The 13,357-nt window shown below is 42.0% G+C and overlaps 1 protein-coding gene across 2 annotated transcripts in view; it reads left to right on the forward strand.

The window, feature by feature from the left end:
* The window catches only part of PLPP3 (phospholipid phosphatase 3), a 79,063-nt gene that overhangs the window by 31,029 nt on the left and 34,677 nt on the right, over window positions 1-13,357 (forward strand). For both annotated transcript variants that reach the window (XM_059689425.1, XM_059689424.1), the window contains exon 2: window positions 11,517-11,674. In XM_059689425.1, the coding sequence (XP_059545408.1) occupies window positions 11,517-11,674 (158 nt within the window). The remainder of the gene's footprint in view (window positions 1-11,516; window positions 11,675-13,357) is intronic.

Here is a 13,357-nt window from a genome sequence, read left to right on the forward strand (position 1 = left end):
CACTTAAGTGACAGTCCTCTGCTCTGAGCTGACACAGCTCTGTCCAGGTTCGTTCAGCCTCTTTCTTGAGGAAACCAGTCAAGCCGGTTGATTGGCATCCTGTAAACAGCTGGGTGGTAGATTTTCTGGATTGGGAGGCCAGAGATGTCACAGCCTTAATGCCTACCACGTGAATGGCTGTTGGCACCCTCTTTACAACTGGGCTTCAGGGAAGCTCAGCAGCCTGCGAAGATTGCATAGATCACAAGTGGCAAAACTGGTTTTCAAACCCAGCTCTGAGTTTGCTTTGTTGAGATTGGTGCTCTTTGACTTAGCGCTTTCTTCAGGGCAGAGATTCTGGAGAGGATCCCAGCAAATGGCTTAGAGGGTGGGCTGATAAGGATCCCTTCTGGCCCTGGGGCCACTGGGCAGGGTGGAGTGTGATTGCTGAGTCACTGACCAGTGGCCTCCTCTGCTTACCTGGGGCTGCCCTACCAACTATTGTCTGGTAGTTTCACTCCGTGAAAAAGGCCTAGAAGCTGACAGTTGAGATCATCCAACTCAACCACCCATCTGAGACTTTGAAGCTGATGGAGTTCCCCATAAATTATTCCTTCATGAGAATATGTGGCATTGTGTTGCTTTGGGGGATTGTCTTAAAAAACAGGATTTGAGGTCTGAGAGAGATTAGATAGGGGGAGTTCAGAATTTAGAAAGGGAAAAAAGAATCCACAGGTCATCGAGTGCATTAGGGGTGGAGTCAGATAGTCTACATTTTAGTTTGTTTCCTCTGTCTTTATTCAAAACACATTTGCTGAGCTCCCACCAAGTGCCAGGAATTATTCTCTGTGCCAGAGGTACAGACAAATAAAATATATGGACCCTTTTCTGAAAAGACTCTCAGCTAGTGAAGGAGACGTACAGGGAGGGAATAATTAGGATGCCAGAGTGTGGTGGGTCTCAGTCTTCCCACCTATTATATGGAGGGAAATGGCATCCAAGATCTCTTGTAGCTCCAAAACTTGATCAGCATATTACTGCCTCGCTCCATTTAGAGTGTAATACCAATAAATAAACTGATGGGCTTTAGTCACTTGGCTTTTACTCTTTAGAATTCATGAGCTTCTATCAGAAGGAGGCAGTTTTGTTTTTATTTTAAATAGCTGTTGACTTAAAAGTAGAACTCTCTGATAACTCCACCCACCGCCAGCCACATGAGGTAAACTTGCTAAGGTATGGGCTTTGTAGTTAAGCTGTGGCTTCTAACCCTCATCCTTTTTACTAAGACTTTTGGCAAGTCACTTCACTTCTGAATTCAGTTTGCCCATATCTAAAATGCAGATATTCTTAACTGCTTTGCAGTGGTGACTTGCCACAGTCCTTGGATTTATAATGGAAAACATAGATGGACTCAGTCTTAGGTTAAGATGAAGACATATACATAATGGGTAGTAGACTTAACACTTTATAAGTTATATAAATGTCTAATCACTATGTTGTATCCTTATAACTAATATAATATTGTGTGTCAACTATAATTCAAAAATAAAAAAATATTTTTTTAAATTCATAAAAGAAAACACCGCCCCCCCCCCAAAGACATATACATAAGCATATGCACATATCTATACACACATGTCCAATGTGGCCATTATGTACCATGGAGGACACAGTTGAATCAATAGTTAGTTATTTCTATTTTTCTTTTCTTTTATTTTAAATATATTTTTATTGATTTCAGAGAGGAAGGGAGAGGGAGAGCGAGATAAAAACATCAATGATGAATCATTGATTGGCTGCCTCAGGCATGTGCCCTCACCAGTAATCGAACTATGACCTCCTGGTTCATAGGATGACGCTCAACCACTGAGCCACGCAGGCCGGGCGTTATTTCTATTTTTATGGGTTTATGCAAGGACTTCCATATTCTTTAGAGCAGGGATGGATGGAAAAGCCAAATGTCTACAGGGGCCAGGCAGTTTAACATAAATGATTGGTGTAGACCAGGTACAGGAAAAAAACTCAGTAAGAATGGCAACTGACATGCAGCCTTACTGTTGTGGAGACAGTAGGGAATGTCAGCACCCTGGGGTGGAGAATGCGTGCAGCCAGGATTACCACTGCCTGCATTGCCGCGTAGCATGAAAGCTGGTTGAAGAAGCTGGATGTTATGTGAGACCTCCCGTTATTAAACGTTAACAACTAATTTGAAGAATTTTAAACCCTGGGTGGGCCAATCAGAACATCTCTGCGGGCCAGATTTGGCCATGGGCTGCCAGTTTGTGACCTTTGATGAAGAACTTGGAATGCCCCGATGGCCTTGGAGGGCCGACCAACCCGATGTTCTCGCAGCACCTCCAATAAAGCGTCCACTCTTCATTTTTGGCATTGCATCTGGCTCCAGTTCTGCCTTTGACTATCTCAAACTTTGACCTTCCCCAGTGTCTGATGTCCTGCCAGTCCACATGATGTTTATTTTACCGCCATGTGAACTTGGTGTTTTGTGTACACCTGGGCAGCATAGCTTGGATGGGGGCATGCATACTGACGAACGTATGTTTAACTGTTGGAAAAATAAAAAGAAATGTTTCTTTCCACCCTTTTAGAGCTTTACCTCCCATTCGGCCTCCTGTGATCTTTGAGAATGATGGCAGAGTTCCTGCCATGACATTTCTTCTCCGAGTCAGGGTGCCAGGTCCTGCTAACCACTGTTCAAACCCCTTCTGTTTATACAATCCTCCCCAAGTCCCTGGAATTATAGGATTTTATGAGCATGCTTTTCCCTTGGGATCACATTGCTTTTGGGGAGTGACTAGCAGGCCTGTGGCCACTTCGGTGAGATTTTGACAGAACTTTGCATCTTATTTCTGCTCTAAAAGTTTTCAAGAGCTTTCTGTCATTGATGGGAGCAAGAACAAACATATAGGGAACCAGGCTATTACTGGATATGTTAACTGTGTCTCAGCTAGTCTTCATAATGAATTCTGCATGTTGGAAATTATTGTGCAGCGATGAAAATGAAGTTCAGGAGGTAAAGTGACTTGCGTAAGGTCACACAGTGACTGTGACAGCTGATCGAAGTGGAAAGTGAAATCCTGTCTGCTTGACTTCGAAGTTCATGGGTAAATTGGAAATAAATAACTGAGCAAAGATAATTAGTCTTAAAGGATGAATAGGAGTTTGTCAGTGGTACTTTAGTCCAGATGTTAAAAACATTACTTCACAGAGTTGGTAGGAAGATCAATTGTGATTCTTTATGTAAGAGCTATAAAGCCCTGTGCACAAGTGTGATTCTTGCGGTGCCCTCACTCTGCACAACCCTATTGCAAATGAACTCATTTAGGTCATAAGGGAAACTGAGGCAGAGTGTGGCTGGGTCTGCAGAAATCCATCTCAACATCTTAGGAGGAACTTGTTTTTTATCCTTGTTCAAGGTCAATATATACTTTCCCAAGCTTTGTAGCTTTGCTAATATCTGCATGGACACAGTTCATGTGTACTTAGCAAGAAAGACTAGTTGGCCACATCTCTGAGTGAACTTTAGAGTCAGAGTAGCTATTACATATACTGGTTATGGCCCTTAGCAGAGTGGACACGGAGGCAAATTATAATCTCTTTGGTCCTCAGGTTTTGGGCTGTGTGCTAGTTAATTTCTGGGATTATTTTGTGAGTTAAGCCAACTGATGTATCCAAAACTCCTGGCACATAACAGGTGCTCAATGAATGTAAATTTACTATCATCCTTATTTAAAAGCAGAATCAACAGAGAGGAAGGAAGTCTGGGAGATGACCCAGGTTTACCTGGGGTATAGGAATCACAAGTCCTGTTGGCTCTGGGAGCAGTGTATTTGCACTAGAAATAAAATATTCCATTTGGGAAATAGGTAATAGCTACAAAAGATGCCTGGATCTGTCTCAGGGAAAGGCATGAGCCATGGCTGTTGATCAGTTTGTTTTCAGTTCCTGGTGGATATGGCAGCCCTTTAAAAAAAAACAGCTAAAAAGGCCAAAACAGCCAGAGCTGGGGGTATTAAGGCAACAGATATTAATTATTTTAAGGAATAAAGTGTTTTCACTTTAAGCATTTTCAAATAAGAAAGGCCATCCAAAGTTCTTTCTCATAGTCACGATTAAACTAAAGACAGGTGTCTCTTTGTCATGGAACCTGAAACTTTCTTAAGTTGAGGAACTCAAAAATAGTGCAGAGGGTGATGAAAAAAGAGAAAGAAAGAAAGAAAGAAAGAAAGAAAGAAAGAAAGAAAGAAAGAAAGAAAGAAAGAAAGAAAGAAAGAAAAAGAAAGGGAAAAGACAAAAATAGTGCAGTTATGGCCCCAGCACCTAACACAGTTCCCAGTACTCAGTTTAGTCTAAACACCTTGGATCTGAGGTCAGGAAACCTAGGGACCGGACTAGACCTGCTGTTAGTTTCTTCACATCTACCATGTAGGGCAAACATGTCAAACTCAAAGGCTAACACGGGCCAAATAAACAAGGTTTAAGTTTACGTGGGCCGCAAAAAAACAAAAGCTTCAATTTTCATAGAAACATAGGTTTATTTCAATAGAGACATGCTCAATACCAAGGGCTGAAATAAATGAGTAATCATTAACATAAAATAATAGAACATTTTAATAAAAATTCATATTTTTTCTTGAGCATACCAGACACTGAGTAACTGCACAAATTAATAAGCGTAACGCAAATAAACCTATTTTTCTTGTTCTCCAAAAGTGAAATATTTCCTGTTGCATACACCAAACAAGTCATTCACTGCTAGTATTAGTGGAGAGAAATGGTGCGCCTGCGTGTAAGATGCGTAAGGGAAATGAATGCAACGCAATTATAGTAATCAGTCATTAGCAAACGTTGTAGTTCGTTATTAATAATTATGTATGACAGGATATTGTAAAAATTAAGTTACAAAATTTTTATTAAAACATTTCTTACAACTGTTATATTGGCTGGGCTCCAAAAATATTTGTTGTGGGCCCTACGTGGCCTGTGGGCTGTGAGTTTGACATGCTTAATGTAGGTACTTTCGGTTCTGCCAATCTTCTTTTTGTGAAGAAAGGCCCTGAACTTTCCAATGCTGAAGAACTGAGCATGTATCAAAGAGAACCTCTAGACCCAGAGGATTGCATGCTCACCCCAGCCAACAGCAAGTGTTTTTCATGGCAGCCCCTTTCAAAGGTGGGAAACACCTTCATAGTACATTAATTTTGTCTCATCTGGATTGTATCCAGTCTGAAAATCTGGACAAATATTGTAAACCAGAGAAAGTTTGCACACTTCTAAGACAAGTAGCAATTAATTACTTTAAATAGAAACCCTGTCACTTACAAGCAACATAAATATTTGTATTTTGAACCTCTAAGTAGTAGTTGGGTTGACCATTCTGGCTTTAAGTGATTGAAAAAGAAAATCAGTTGGTCATATTTTTACAGAGAATACATTTATAAAGAAGGGGAGAGTCAGGTCATGGAGTAAGAAAACATGACCCAAAAGAAAGAAGGACCTGGGCTCAAATCCCATGACCACTTGACTTCCTTGGGATGCTTGGACAAGTTATAAAACTTCTGGCCTTAGTTTTCTGTTGGGTACAAATGAAAATAATGACCTATAATTTTCAGTGATAGTGGAGATTAGAATACATACATTAATTCTTAAGTAGAATCTAAACTCCTTAAAATCAGAAGCCCAGCATCTTCCTTCTATATTTCTAACATCTGGTCCAAATTGATGCCATTTGCTAGCTTTGCACTTCAGATGAGCTGTTTAACCTTTCTAACCCTCCATTTTTCATTTGTAAAATGAGCAGAACTCTATAGTGTAGGTAAGATGGGTAAATTCCTGTCACAGAGTCCTACTAGCTGCCTGATTAGAGCAACTTACTCTGTTTGATACTTATGCACATATTCTGCATTTGCTATTATTTTATGGGTAGGTGTGTGGGCTTTCTGCAGATGTGAGTTTAATTATTACTCTCACAGATCCTGGACTTTGCTTATTTTAAGGTAAGTACAGATCAGGAGAAGTGGAAAGTTGGACAACTCTGGAAAAGGCACTTGAAGGACTGGGACTATAGGAGAGATGGGAAGCCCCTCCCTAATGCTTTGATTTGGGTCATGCAAAAGTGCAAAGATTTCTCATTCCGTGTCCGACCCCCACTCTTTCCCTACCCACACCCAGAGCTTTCTAACAAGCACTGGGAACAAGAGGCTGTGTTTAATTTTGTGCAAACTTGAAGCTGTGGCTGAGGGGAGCAGGGCTCATGGGCTGGGTCACTTTGGTAACACTTCCCACATGACTTTATCAATGGGTGGGCCACGAAAACTTATCCTCTGTTTTTTTACACTCCACTCCCAACCACCCAACCTACCCGAGTGTTAGTTTTTCAAAGCCCAAGAAGTTTCAAAGGCCCGAACCCAACACAGGGGCCTTTCTTCATGCTTTGATTTTCTGCCCATTAAGTGTTTGTCAGTGAGTTCGTATTTCGCCTCCTCTGCAGCTTACACATCCCAAGAGGTCTCTGGAGGTATAGGAAGTTAATTGATCCTTGATTAAAAGAAGGAGAAATACTTGAGTCTGGATCTGGAGTCACCAGATGGTGTGTGTGTGTGTGTGTGTGTGTGTGTGTGTGTGTGCACACACTTTTGGTTCTGCTTTGCAAAAAGCTGGTAATCTACCTTTCATTATAGATAAATCTAAGTTCTTGGATATTGGCTCCAGAGTTTCAATTAAATTAGATCTTGAGCACATGGGGTACATGGTGAATGTTCAGTGGACAGTATCCAGTGCTGTGGCCGTGACTGTTCCAAACAAACCATTATTTTTCTTCAAAGGTCAGAAGGTTTGCTGAGTTTTATTTAACTTATTAATACTCATAGGTGCTTCCTTCTGTTTTAAGTGACTCACTTGCTTTAGAAAGCACTTAGGAGTCAGATCATTTGAGCCCTGTCCAACCGCACTATGTACTTGCACAGTGGCTGGTAAGTCACTTTAATCCCTTCGAACCTTAAGGTGACTTAATGTGTTAGTTTTGTTTTTTCTTTAGAAATAACTTTTTTACTTTAAAACAAATGTGCATTGATTATAAAACATTTAGAAAATACATCCAACAGGAACAATAAAAAGCAAAAGTATCTGTAATTTACCATTTGGAGATGACTACTACCATTTGTTTGTTTGTGTGTTTTTTTTGTTTGTTTTGAGAGAGAGAGGAAGAGATTTGTTGTTCCGCTTATTTATGCATTCATTGGTTGATTCTTGTATCTGCCCTGACTGGGGATCAAACCCACAACCTTGGCTTACCGGGACAATGCTCTATCGAACCAACTGAACTACCCAGCCAGGGCCCTAATGTGTTCGTTTTCATAAATGAACTAATGTGTTTCTCCCATTAGCTTGTGGTCTACCTGACAGCAGGGATGTAAATTCCTTCATCTCAGCAGCTCCATCAGTACCTAGAACATTCTAGGCAGCCAGGTTTGTCAGACTGCAGTGTTTATGTGGGGTCCTCAGCACAGTGAGAGCACGTAATAGTAGTTTATTCACTGTTAGCTATTATTACTGTTCTCCATGCTATTTTTCCCTTTCTTCCTTTCAGTGTTTACTTATGTATCTCTTTCAGCTCTGTAGCCAAATTTAAAATTGTATTTTCATGATGGCCATCAGTTTTCTTGATTGCCTTATTGGAATCCCTAAACTACACTGAGTTCTCACGAGTGCACTTAGCCTCTGGACCCCAGAAATCTCTTGCTCATATAAGGTCAACTCAAGCCTCCCGTCAGCCATGGGCCATCTTTAGTATCCATAGCAGAGTAGTCTTTTGTGTCCTCGCTGTAGTCTACATGCCAGTCACACGTTAGGAATATTTTAGTGCACTTGTTTTTGTGTCTTTCTCACAATACCATGAACCTCTTGAGGACAAGTCCTGTGATGTATTCACCTTTAGATTCCTAGTGGCTAGTAATGGGAATTTTCTTGAAATGAAATGATCAGGCACTGTAGTGGCTGGTAGAAAAGATGGTGCCAAGTTGGAAATGGAGACCCTGCTTTGGGGGAAAAAAAAACCTAGCCTTTTCTCTGTGACCTGGAGAGGGAAGGCAGGGTGATACATCTCTTGAGAACTAGCTGCCCCATTGGGGAAAGGTTTATGTTTTTCCTATCCACTGAAGAAATCTGAGGGTACTCTCTTCCTGGAACAAAGATTTGACTGGCATCACCCTCCACTCAGACCACAGTTGGTAGGGGAGACAAAAAAAAGCCATTGGGTTTTCTCAGTGCTATTTCAATGCCTTTCAAGAATACAAACAGAACATATTCAGATCCAACTTTTTGTCTGTTTGTGGTCATCCTCTACATAATCAGAACCGGAAACCCTCCCAAGCCTTGAACAAGGGAGGAAGAAAGGGTTTGGATTGCTCCCAGGTTGGGAGGGCAAAGGCACTGACCAGACATTTTCTTTCCTAACCTTCTCTGTGGGATGTTTCCTCTTCTTCCTTTTAACATTTACTGAGGGTCCATAGCATGTGCCAGACTGTGCTCACATTACCAATGCTGTGGCCTGGCGCCTTCCATCTGAAGCAACATCCCGTTCTGATTTTAACTGGGCAGATGTGCCTTCCCTTTCTGGATCGTAAGCTCCCTGAGGGCAGGGCTTGTGTCATCTTTGTATTCCCTGTAGTTAGCATACATAGTAAAGACTCAATAAATATTTGTATAAGTGAATGAATGAATGACTACATTACCATAGTCATCATCCCAGCTATCCCAAAGCTAGATTTCATTCTCCCATTGAACAGATGAGCAGGGCTTTTGGAGATGTGAACTAGCTTGCTCAAGTAGAAGGCAGCAGAGTTGAGATCATTAACCCCATTCTGTCTCACTCCACAGCCCTTTTATATGTGTTTTATTGTCCTTAGAAACATATGTTTTACAGGCCTATCATGTGAACGCCATTAAAAATAGAAGTTGGAGGCCTGAGGGGGCAGCACACACTTAGGGAACTCAGGGTCTGTTCCCTACCTGAGTTTATTAGCAACGTTTGGGCTCCCAGGCACCACAGAGGCTGCAGCTGTGCACAGACACCAAGCTGGATGATTTTATCACTATGGGTGGGACTTAAACGTGGACTATTAATATCATACCGCTGGCTTCTCAGCGACTTTTCATAGCCAAGTTGGTCACATTTCAAAATGTTTAGGCAGTGGAATGAAGATGGCTCAAGCCCATGTGATAGCTTTCCCTCCCAGGCCCCCAACCCCAAAAGATCAGCTAATTGCTGTTGCCATTTCTAAGCCAGCACGTTTATCTGCCGCCTCCCTTGCCCCCTTTACTGCTTTGCCCAGACCGAGTTTCAAGGGCTGATGGTTATTGCCTTCAGGGCCCCTCTGTGTTGACTTTGAGAAGGTCAGGCACAATGCTGTGGTGTGTTGCTGTTCTTTCTTTTCAAAGCACTAGTATGAATTTGATAAAGTAAATTGTTGTTCTAGCAGGAAGCAGTTAGGGGTCACAAAATAAATAGCCGTAGAATTCAAATAAATCCAAAGAATAAAACCAAATAAATCCATGCGTGTATGCACAGTGATACATAAATACACTTTTTAGAAAGTGAGCATTTTTATCGCTGCCGGTCTGGACCAAAGTAATTGAAAAATTGTGGAGTTCATGGTACATTTTTTTCTTTTTTTGAAGAGGTGGTCTAGGCCTTTGGGCAGCATGACATGAATTTTATTCTTTTTGAAAAACATTAAAATGGAATTTTATCTTTTTAACAAAAGCTTATCTTGGGGTTTTTTTTTTTTTTTTTTAGCTAATGAAATTCACATTGGGATAAATCCAATTTGCAAAGTAAAATTCGGGATTTAGGCATTTGGGGATGGGCTAAGAGACTCTGAGTGAGCTAAATAGTCTCTCTGAATCTCTTCTTTCCCACTTGAAAATGAGCGATAGTCATGCTTAAATGATGCTTTAAAATGACCTCTCAGGGTTGTTGAAAGATTCGATGCAAAAATGGATGTAAAGTACCTTACACATTGTAGGTGCACATCAGCGGTGTTTGTGGCCATTAACCCGCTGTTTTTCATGATCTTCCCTAGTCCGACATTCAGTGACTTACCTTTTACATTGTGGGCTGGCATTGGTGCTTGGTGTTGAACTTGGGTGCTAGGGGAGAAATAGGTCTTTGGGTCTCAGAAAAGAGCCTGCACCAGGATAAGAGTCTCTGAGTATAGTTTCCTTGTAGGATAGGAGTGGGGCTGGAGACCCTAAGTCTGGAGAGGGAGGCTCAGGTCATGGGTAACTGCAGGCCATACTTTATCTCGTCCTGTGCAATGAGGAACCTCTGAAGAGGCTTTAGCAAGGCAATGTCATGGTCAGGAAGTAAACTGGTGGCTATGTGTGAGAGGCAGTGAAGGCCAGGAGGCTGATTTAGAGGCTGTTGCTGTGTTGAGGCAAGAAATATTGTGACCTTTCACCCTTTACTTTAGGGCTATTCGGAACTTTTTTCCTGGCAGGTGATGGCATCCATTTGCCATGACCTTTAAGAGAATGGCATCTGAGCTGGCCACTGATTAAACCCGCAGCAGCTGCACTAGCAGCTTGGCGCTCTCAGGTGCCCTTGGGCGCTGCTCCAGGTCCGCAGGCAGTGGGGCCAGCTCAGCTCTGCTCCAGCTTCTCAGTGACTCTTTGAAAGAAAAAGACAGAAAATGGTATTCATTGAACAGCTACCGTGTGCCAGGCACTGTGCTAGCAATTCCCTGTGCTTTTTTCTCCCTTAGTCATCACCACAGGCCTTTGACATATGGGCAAACTGAGGCCCAGGAAGGTAGTGTGAGAACCAGAAGTCCTACTACTGGGAAGTGGTGGATCTGGGATTCAAATTCAAGGTATCTGACCCCAGGCCTTCACTACTCCATGCTCCACAACCTTAGGATGCACTTCTCAAAGGGGAAATGGTTAAGATGAGAGAAGAATGTACTTGAAGGCATAATGACACATCATTAGATGTGGGGCTGTGTTAGTCATTATTACAAATTGGGGGTTAACTGTTAGCAGGATGCTGTAGAGCAGTGGGGACACGCTGCTCTGGCTCTCCCACTGCCTTCCCCTGTGCCCTTAGACATGAGGGGTAAGGAAAGGAGGAGAGGGGATGTGTGGCGTGGAAGTTCTCAAGGAGTTAATATCACTGTCAGTGTTGTCATTTGGGGTGGTCTTTGATGTAGTCATTCTTTTTTTCTGATATTTGTATTGATTTCAAAGAGGAAGAGAGAGGGAGAGAAAGAGAGAAACATCAATGATGAGAGAGAATCATTAATCGGCTGCCTCCTGCACGCCACCTACTGGGGATTGAGTCCGCAACCCGGCATATAGCCTTGACTGCAGTAGAACACGGAACCCTTCAGTCTGCAGGGCGATACTCGGGCCAAACTGGCTAGGGCTGCTGTAGTCATTCTTTAACCACATTGCACTGATGTTTTCCCCTCGTTTTGTTTTGGTTTTTTTTCTGGTATGTGTGATGGTTCCATCCTGACCAGCTGGCTTGCCCTTCCTGATCATTGAGACCAGCACCATCAAGCCTTACCACCGAGGGTTCTACTGCAATGATGACAGCATCAAGTATCCCCTGAAAACTGGCGAGACAATAAATGATGCTGTGCTCTGCGCCGTGGGGATCGTCATCGCCATCCTCGCGGTAAGTGCCCAGACTGCTGTGCTCACCGTCTTTACTTCCCTGTAGAATATCTGCGTCAGCAGAGACTTGGCAGATCAATCAGAATTTCACTTGATTAACACTGTTTCTTTAATGCAGTTAATACCATTATTAAAGGTATTTTAAAATACTAAATACATACACACATACATATGCAGCAGCTCTTCCAATAACAATTTCATTCTGTGTCTTTTCATTATAGCATTGGTGAGATGCCATAGGAATTCTTGTTTACATCAATGAGCCAGTGGTAAAATTTGTTATATGTCATTTTGCTCAAAATCACAGAGCCTATGGTGAGGACTTACTGTATACTAAAAGTATTATAAAACACCCTGCTAAAATACTTTGCATTCAGCATCCTCACAACAATCCAATGAAGTCTAGATATTGTTCTTATCTTTCTCCTATATATTAAGAAACTGAGGTCCACAGAGTAAAAGTAATTTGCCCAAGATCACTTGGTTAATAAGTGTTAGGGTTGGGATTTTAACCTAATTGTCCCTTATCCCAGAATCTGAGCTCTGATTCTCAGAGGAGGGGGAAATGCCTTGTGGGATAACACAGGCATTTTCTGGGTTCCTTCCATATCATCACAGTGACAATGCCGCTGGCATTCTCTGACATATTGTTCAGTTCTCTCATCCAGTGTCTGTGGTATCAGAGTGAAAATAAAATGAGACTTGGAATCTAGAGACCTCAGTTCTAGACCTGGCCCTCTACCCATGAGCTACATCTTTAAAACCAAGGATGAGTATCTTGCTTCATAGCATAACATGGAGGGGTAAAAGAGATCATGAATATTGACACACTTTGCAAACTCTTAACTGCTGAACGGGTTACACATAGGCAGGTGTAAAGTCCAGACTTACATCTGGATTGTCCCGTGGAGGACAAAGTTCTCATTGAGGATGCAGAGATGTGCCATCAGACTTGAACAAGATTTAACAATTATCTTGAGCAGTGGTAGCTTCATGGAATTTGGGGTATGGCCTATTTGGACTCTACTTGGAAGGTGACCACTGAGTTTTAGATCTCTCCAGTTGGGGCAGGGGAGGGAAAGAGTAATTGATGGTGATCCAGTCTTATAATTTGTGAGTCATACATTTTTCACAGCTGTCCATTCCACATCTCCAGTATTCCTCTAAGTTTGTTCTTTGCTCCTGAACCTTAGCCATGTGGATGAAACCCATAAATAAACATCATGTCTGCCAAGATCATAAATTCTTTCTCACAGATCCTTGAGTCATCTGTGCCTTAGCCATAGCCTGGAAGCTTATCTTTGGCCTGTTTGAGCAAGCCAAGAAAAAGGAAGTTAAAATATTAAGAATACCCCATGTAGAATAAGTGCTATTATCCCCATTATACAAATGGAAAATCAGAAAGTCTAATGATGAGCTCAAAGTCTACAGCTCATACAAGTTGGGGTTTATACCTATCCCTGACTTATTTCAAAGCCCTCTTTCCATCTTGCATACTTGATTTCGGAATGGAGGTTGTTTATTCCAGATGAACTGCTCAAGGGGATAGGCAGTTGGCTAATCTTGCCTACTTGGGATCCAATGTAAGCTGCTGATGGTACATGAACCACATTTCATAAAGTTTTTCTTTTGACTTCCCTACTTTGGGGGTTGGTTGTAAACTTTGAGACCCCTCTTTGTTTTT

Source organism: Myotis daubentonii, chromosome 3, assembly GCF_963259705.1.
Source record: "Myotis daubentonii chromosome 3, mMyoDau2.1, whole genome shotgun sequence".
Classification (NCBI taxonomy): Eukaryota; Metazoa; Chordata; class Mammalia; order Chiroptera; family Vespertilionidae; genus Myotis; species Myotis daubentonii.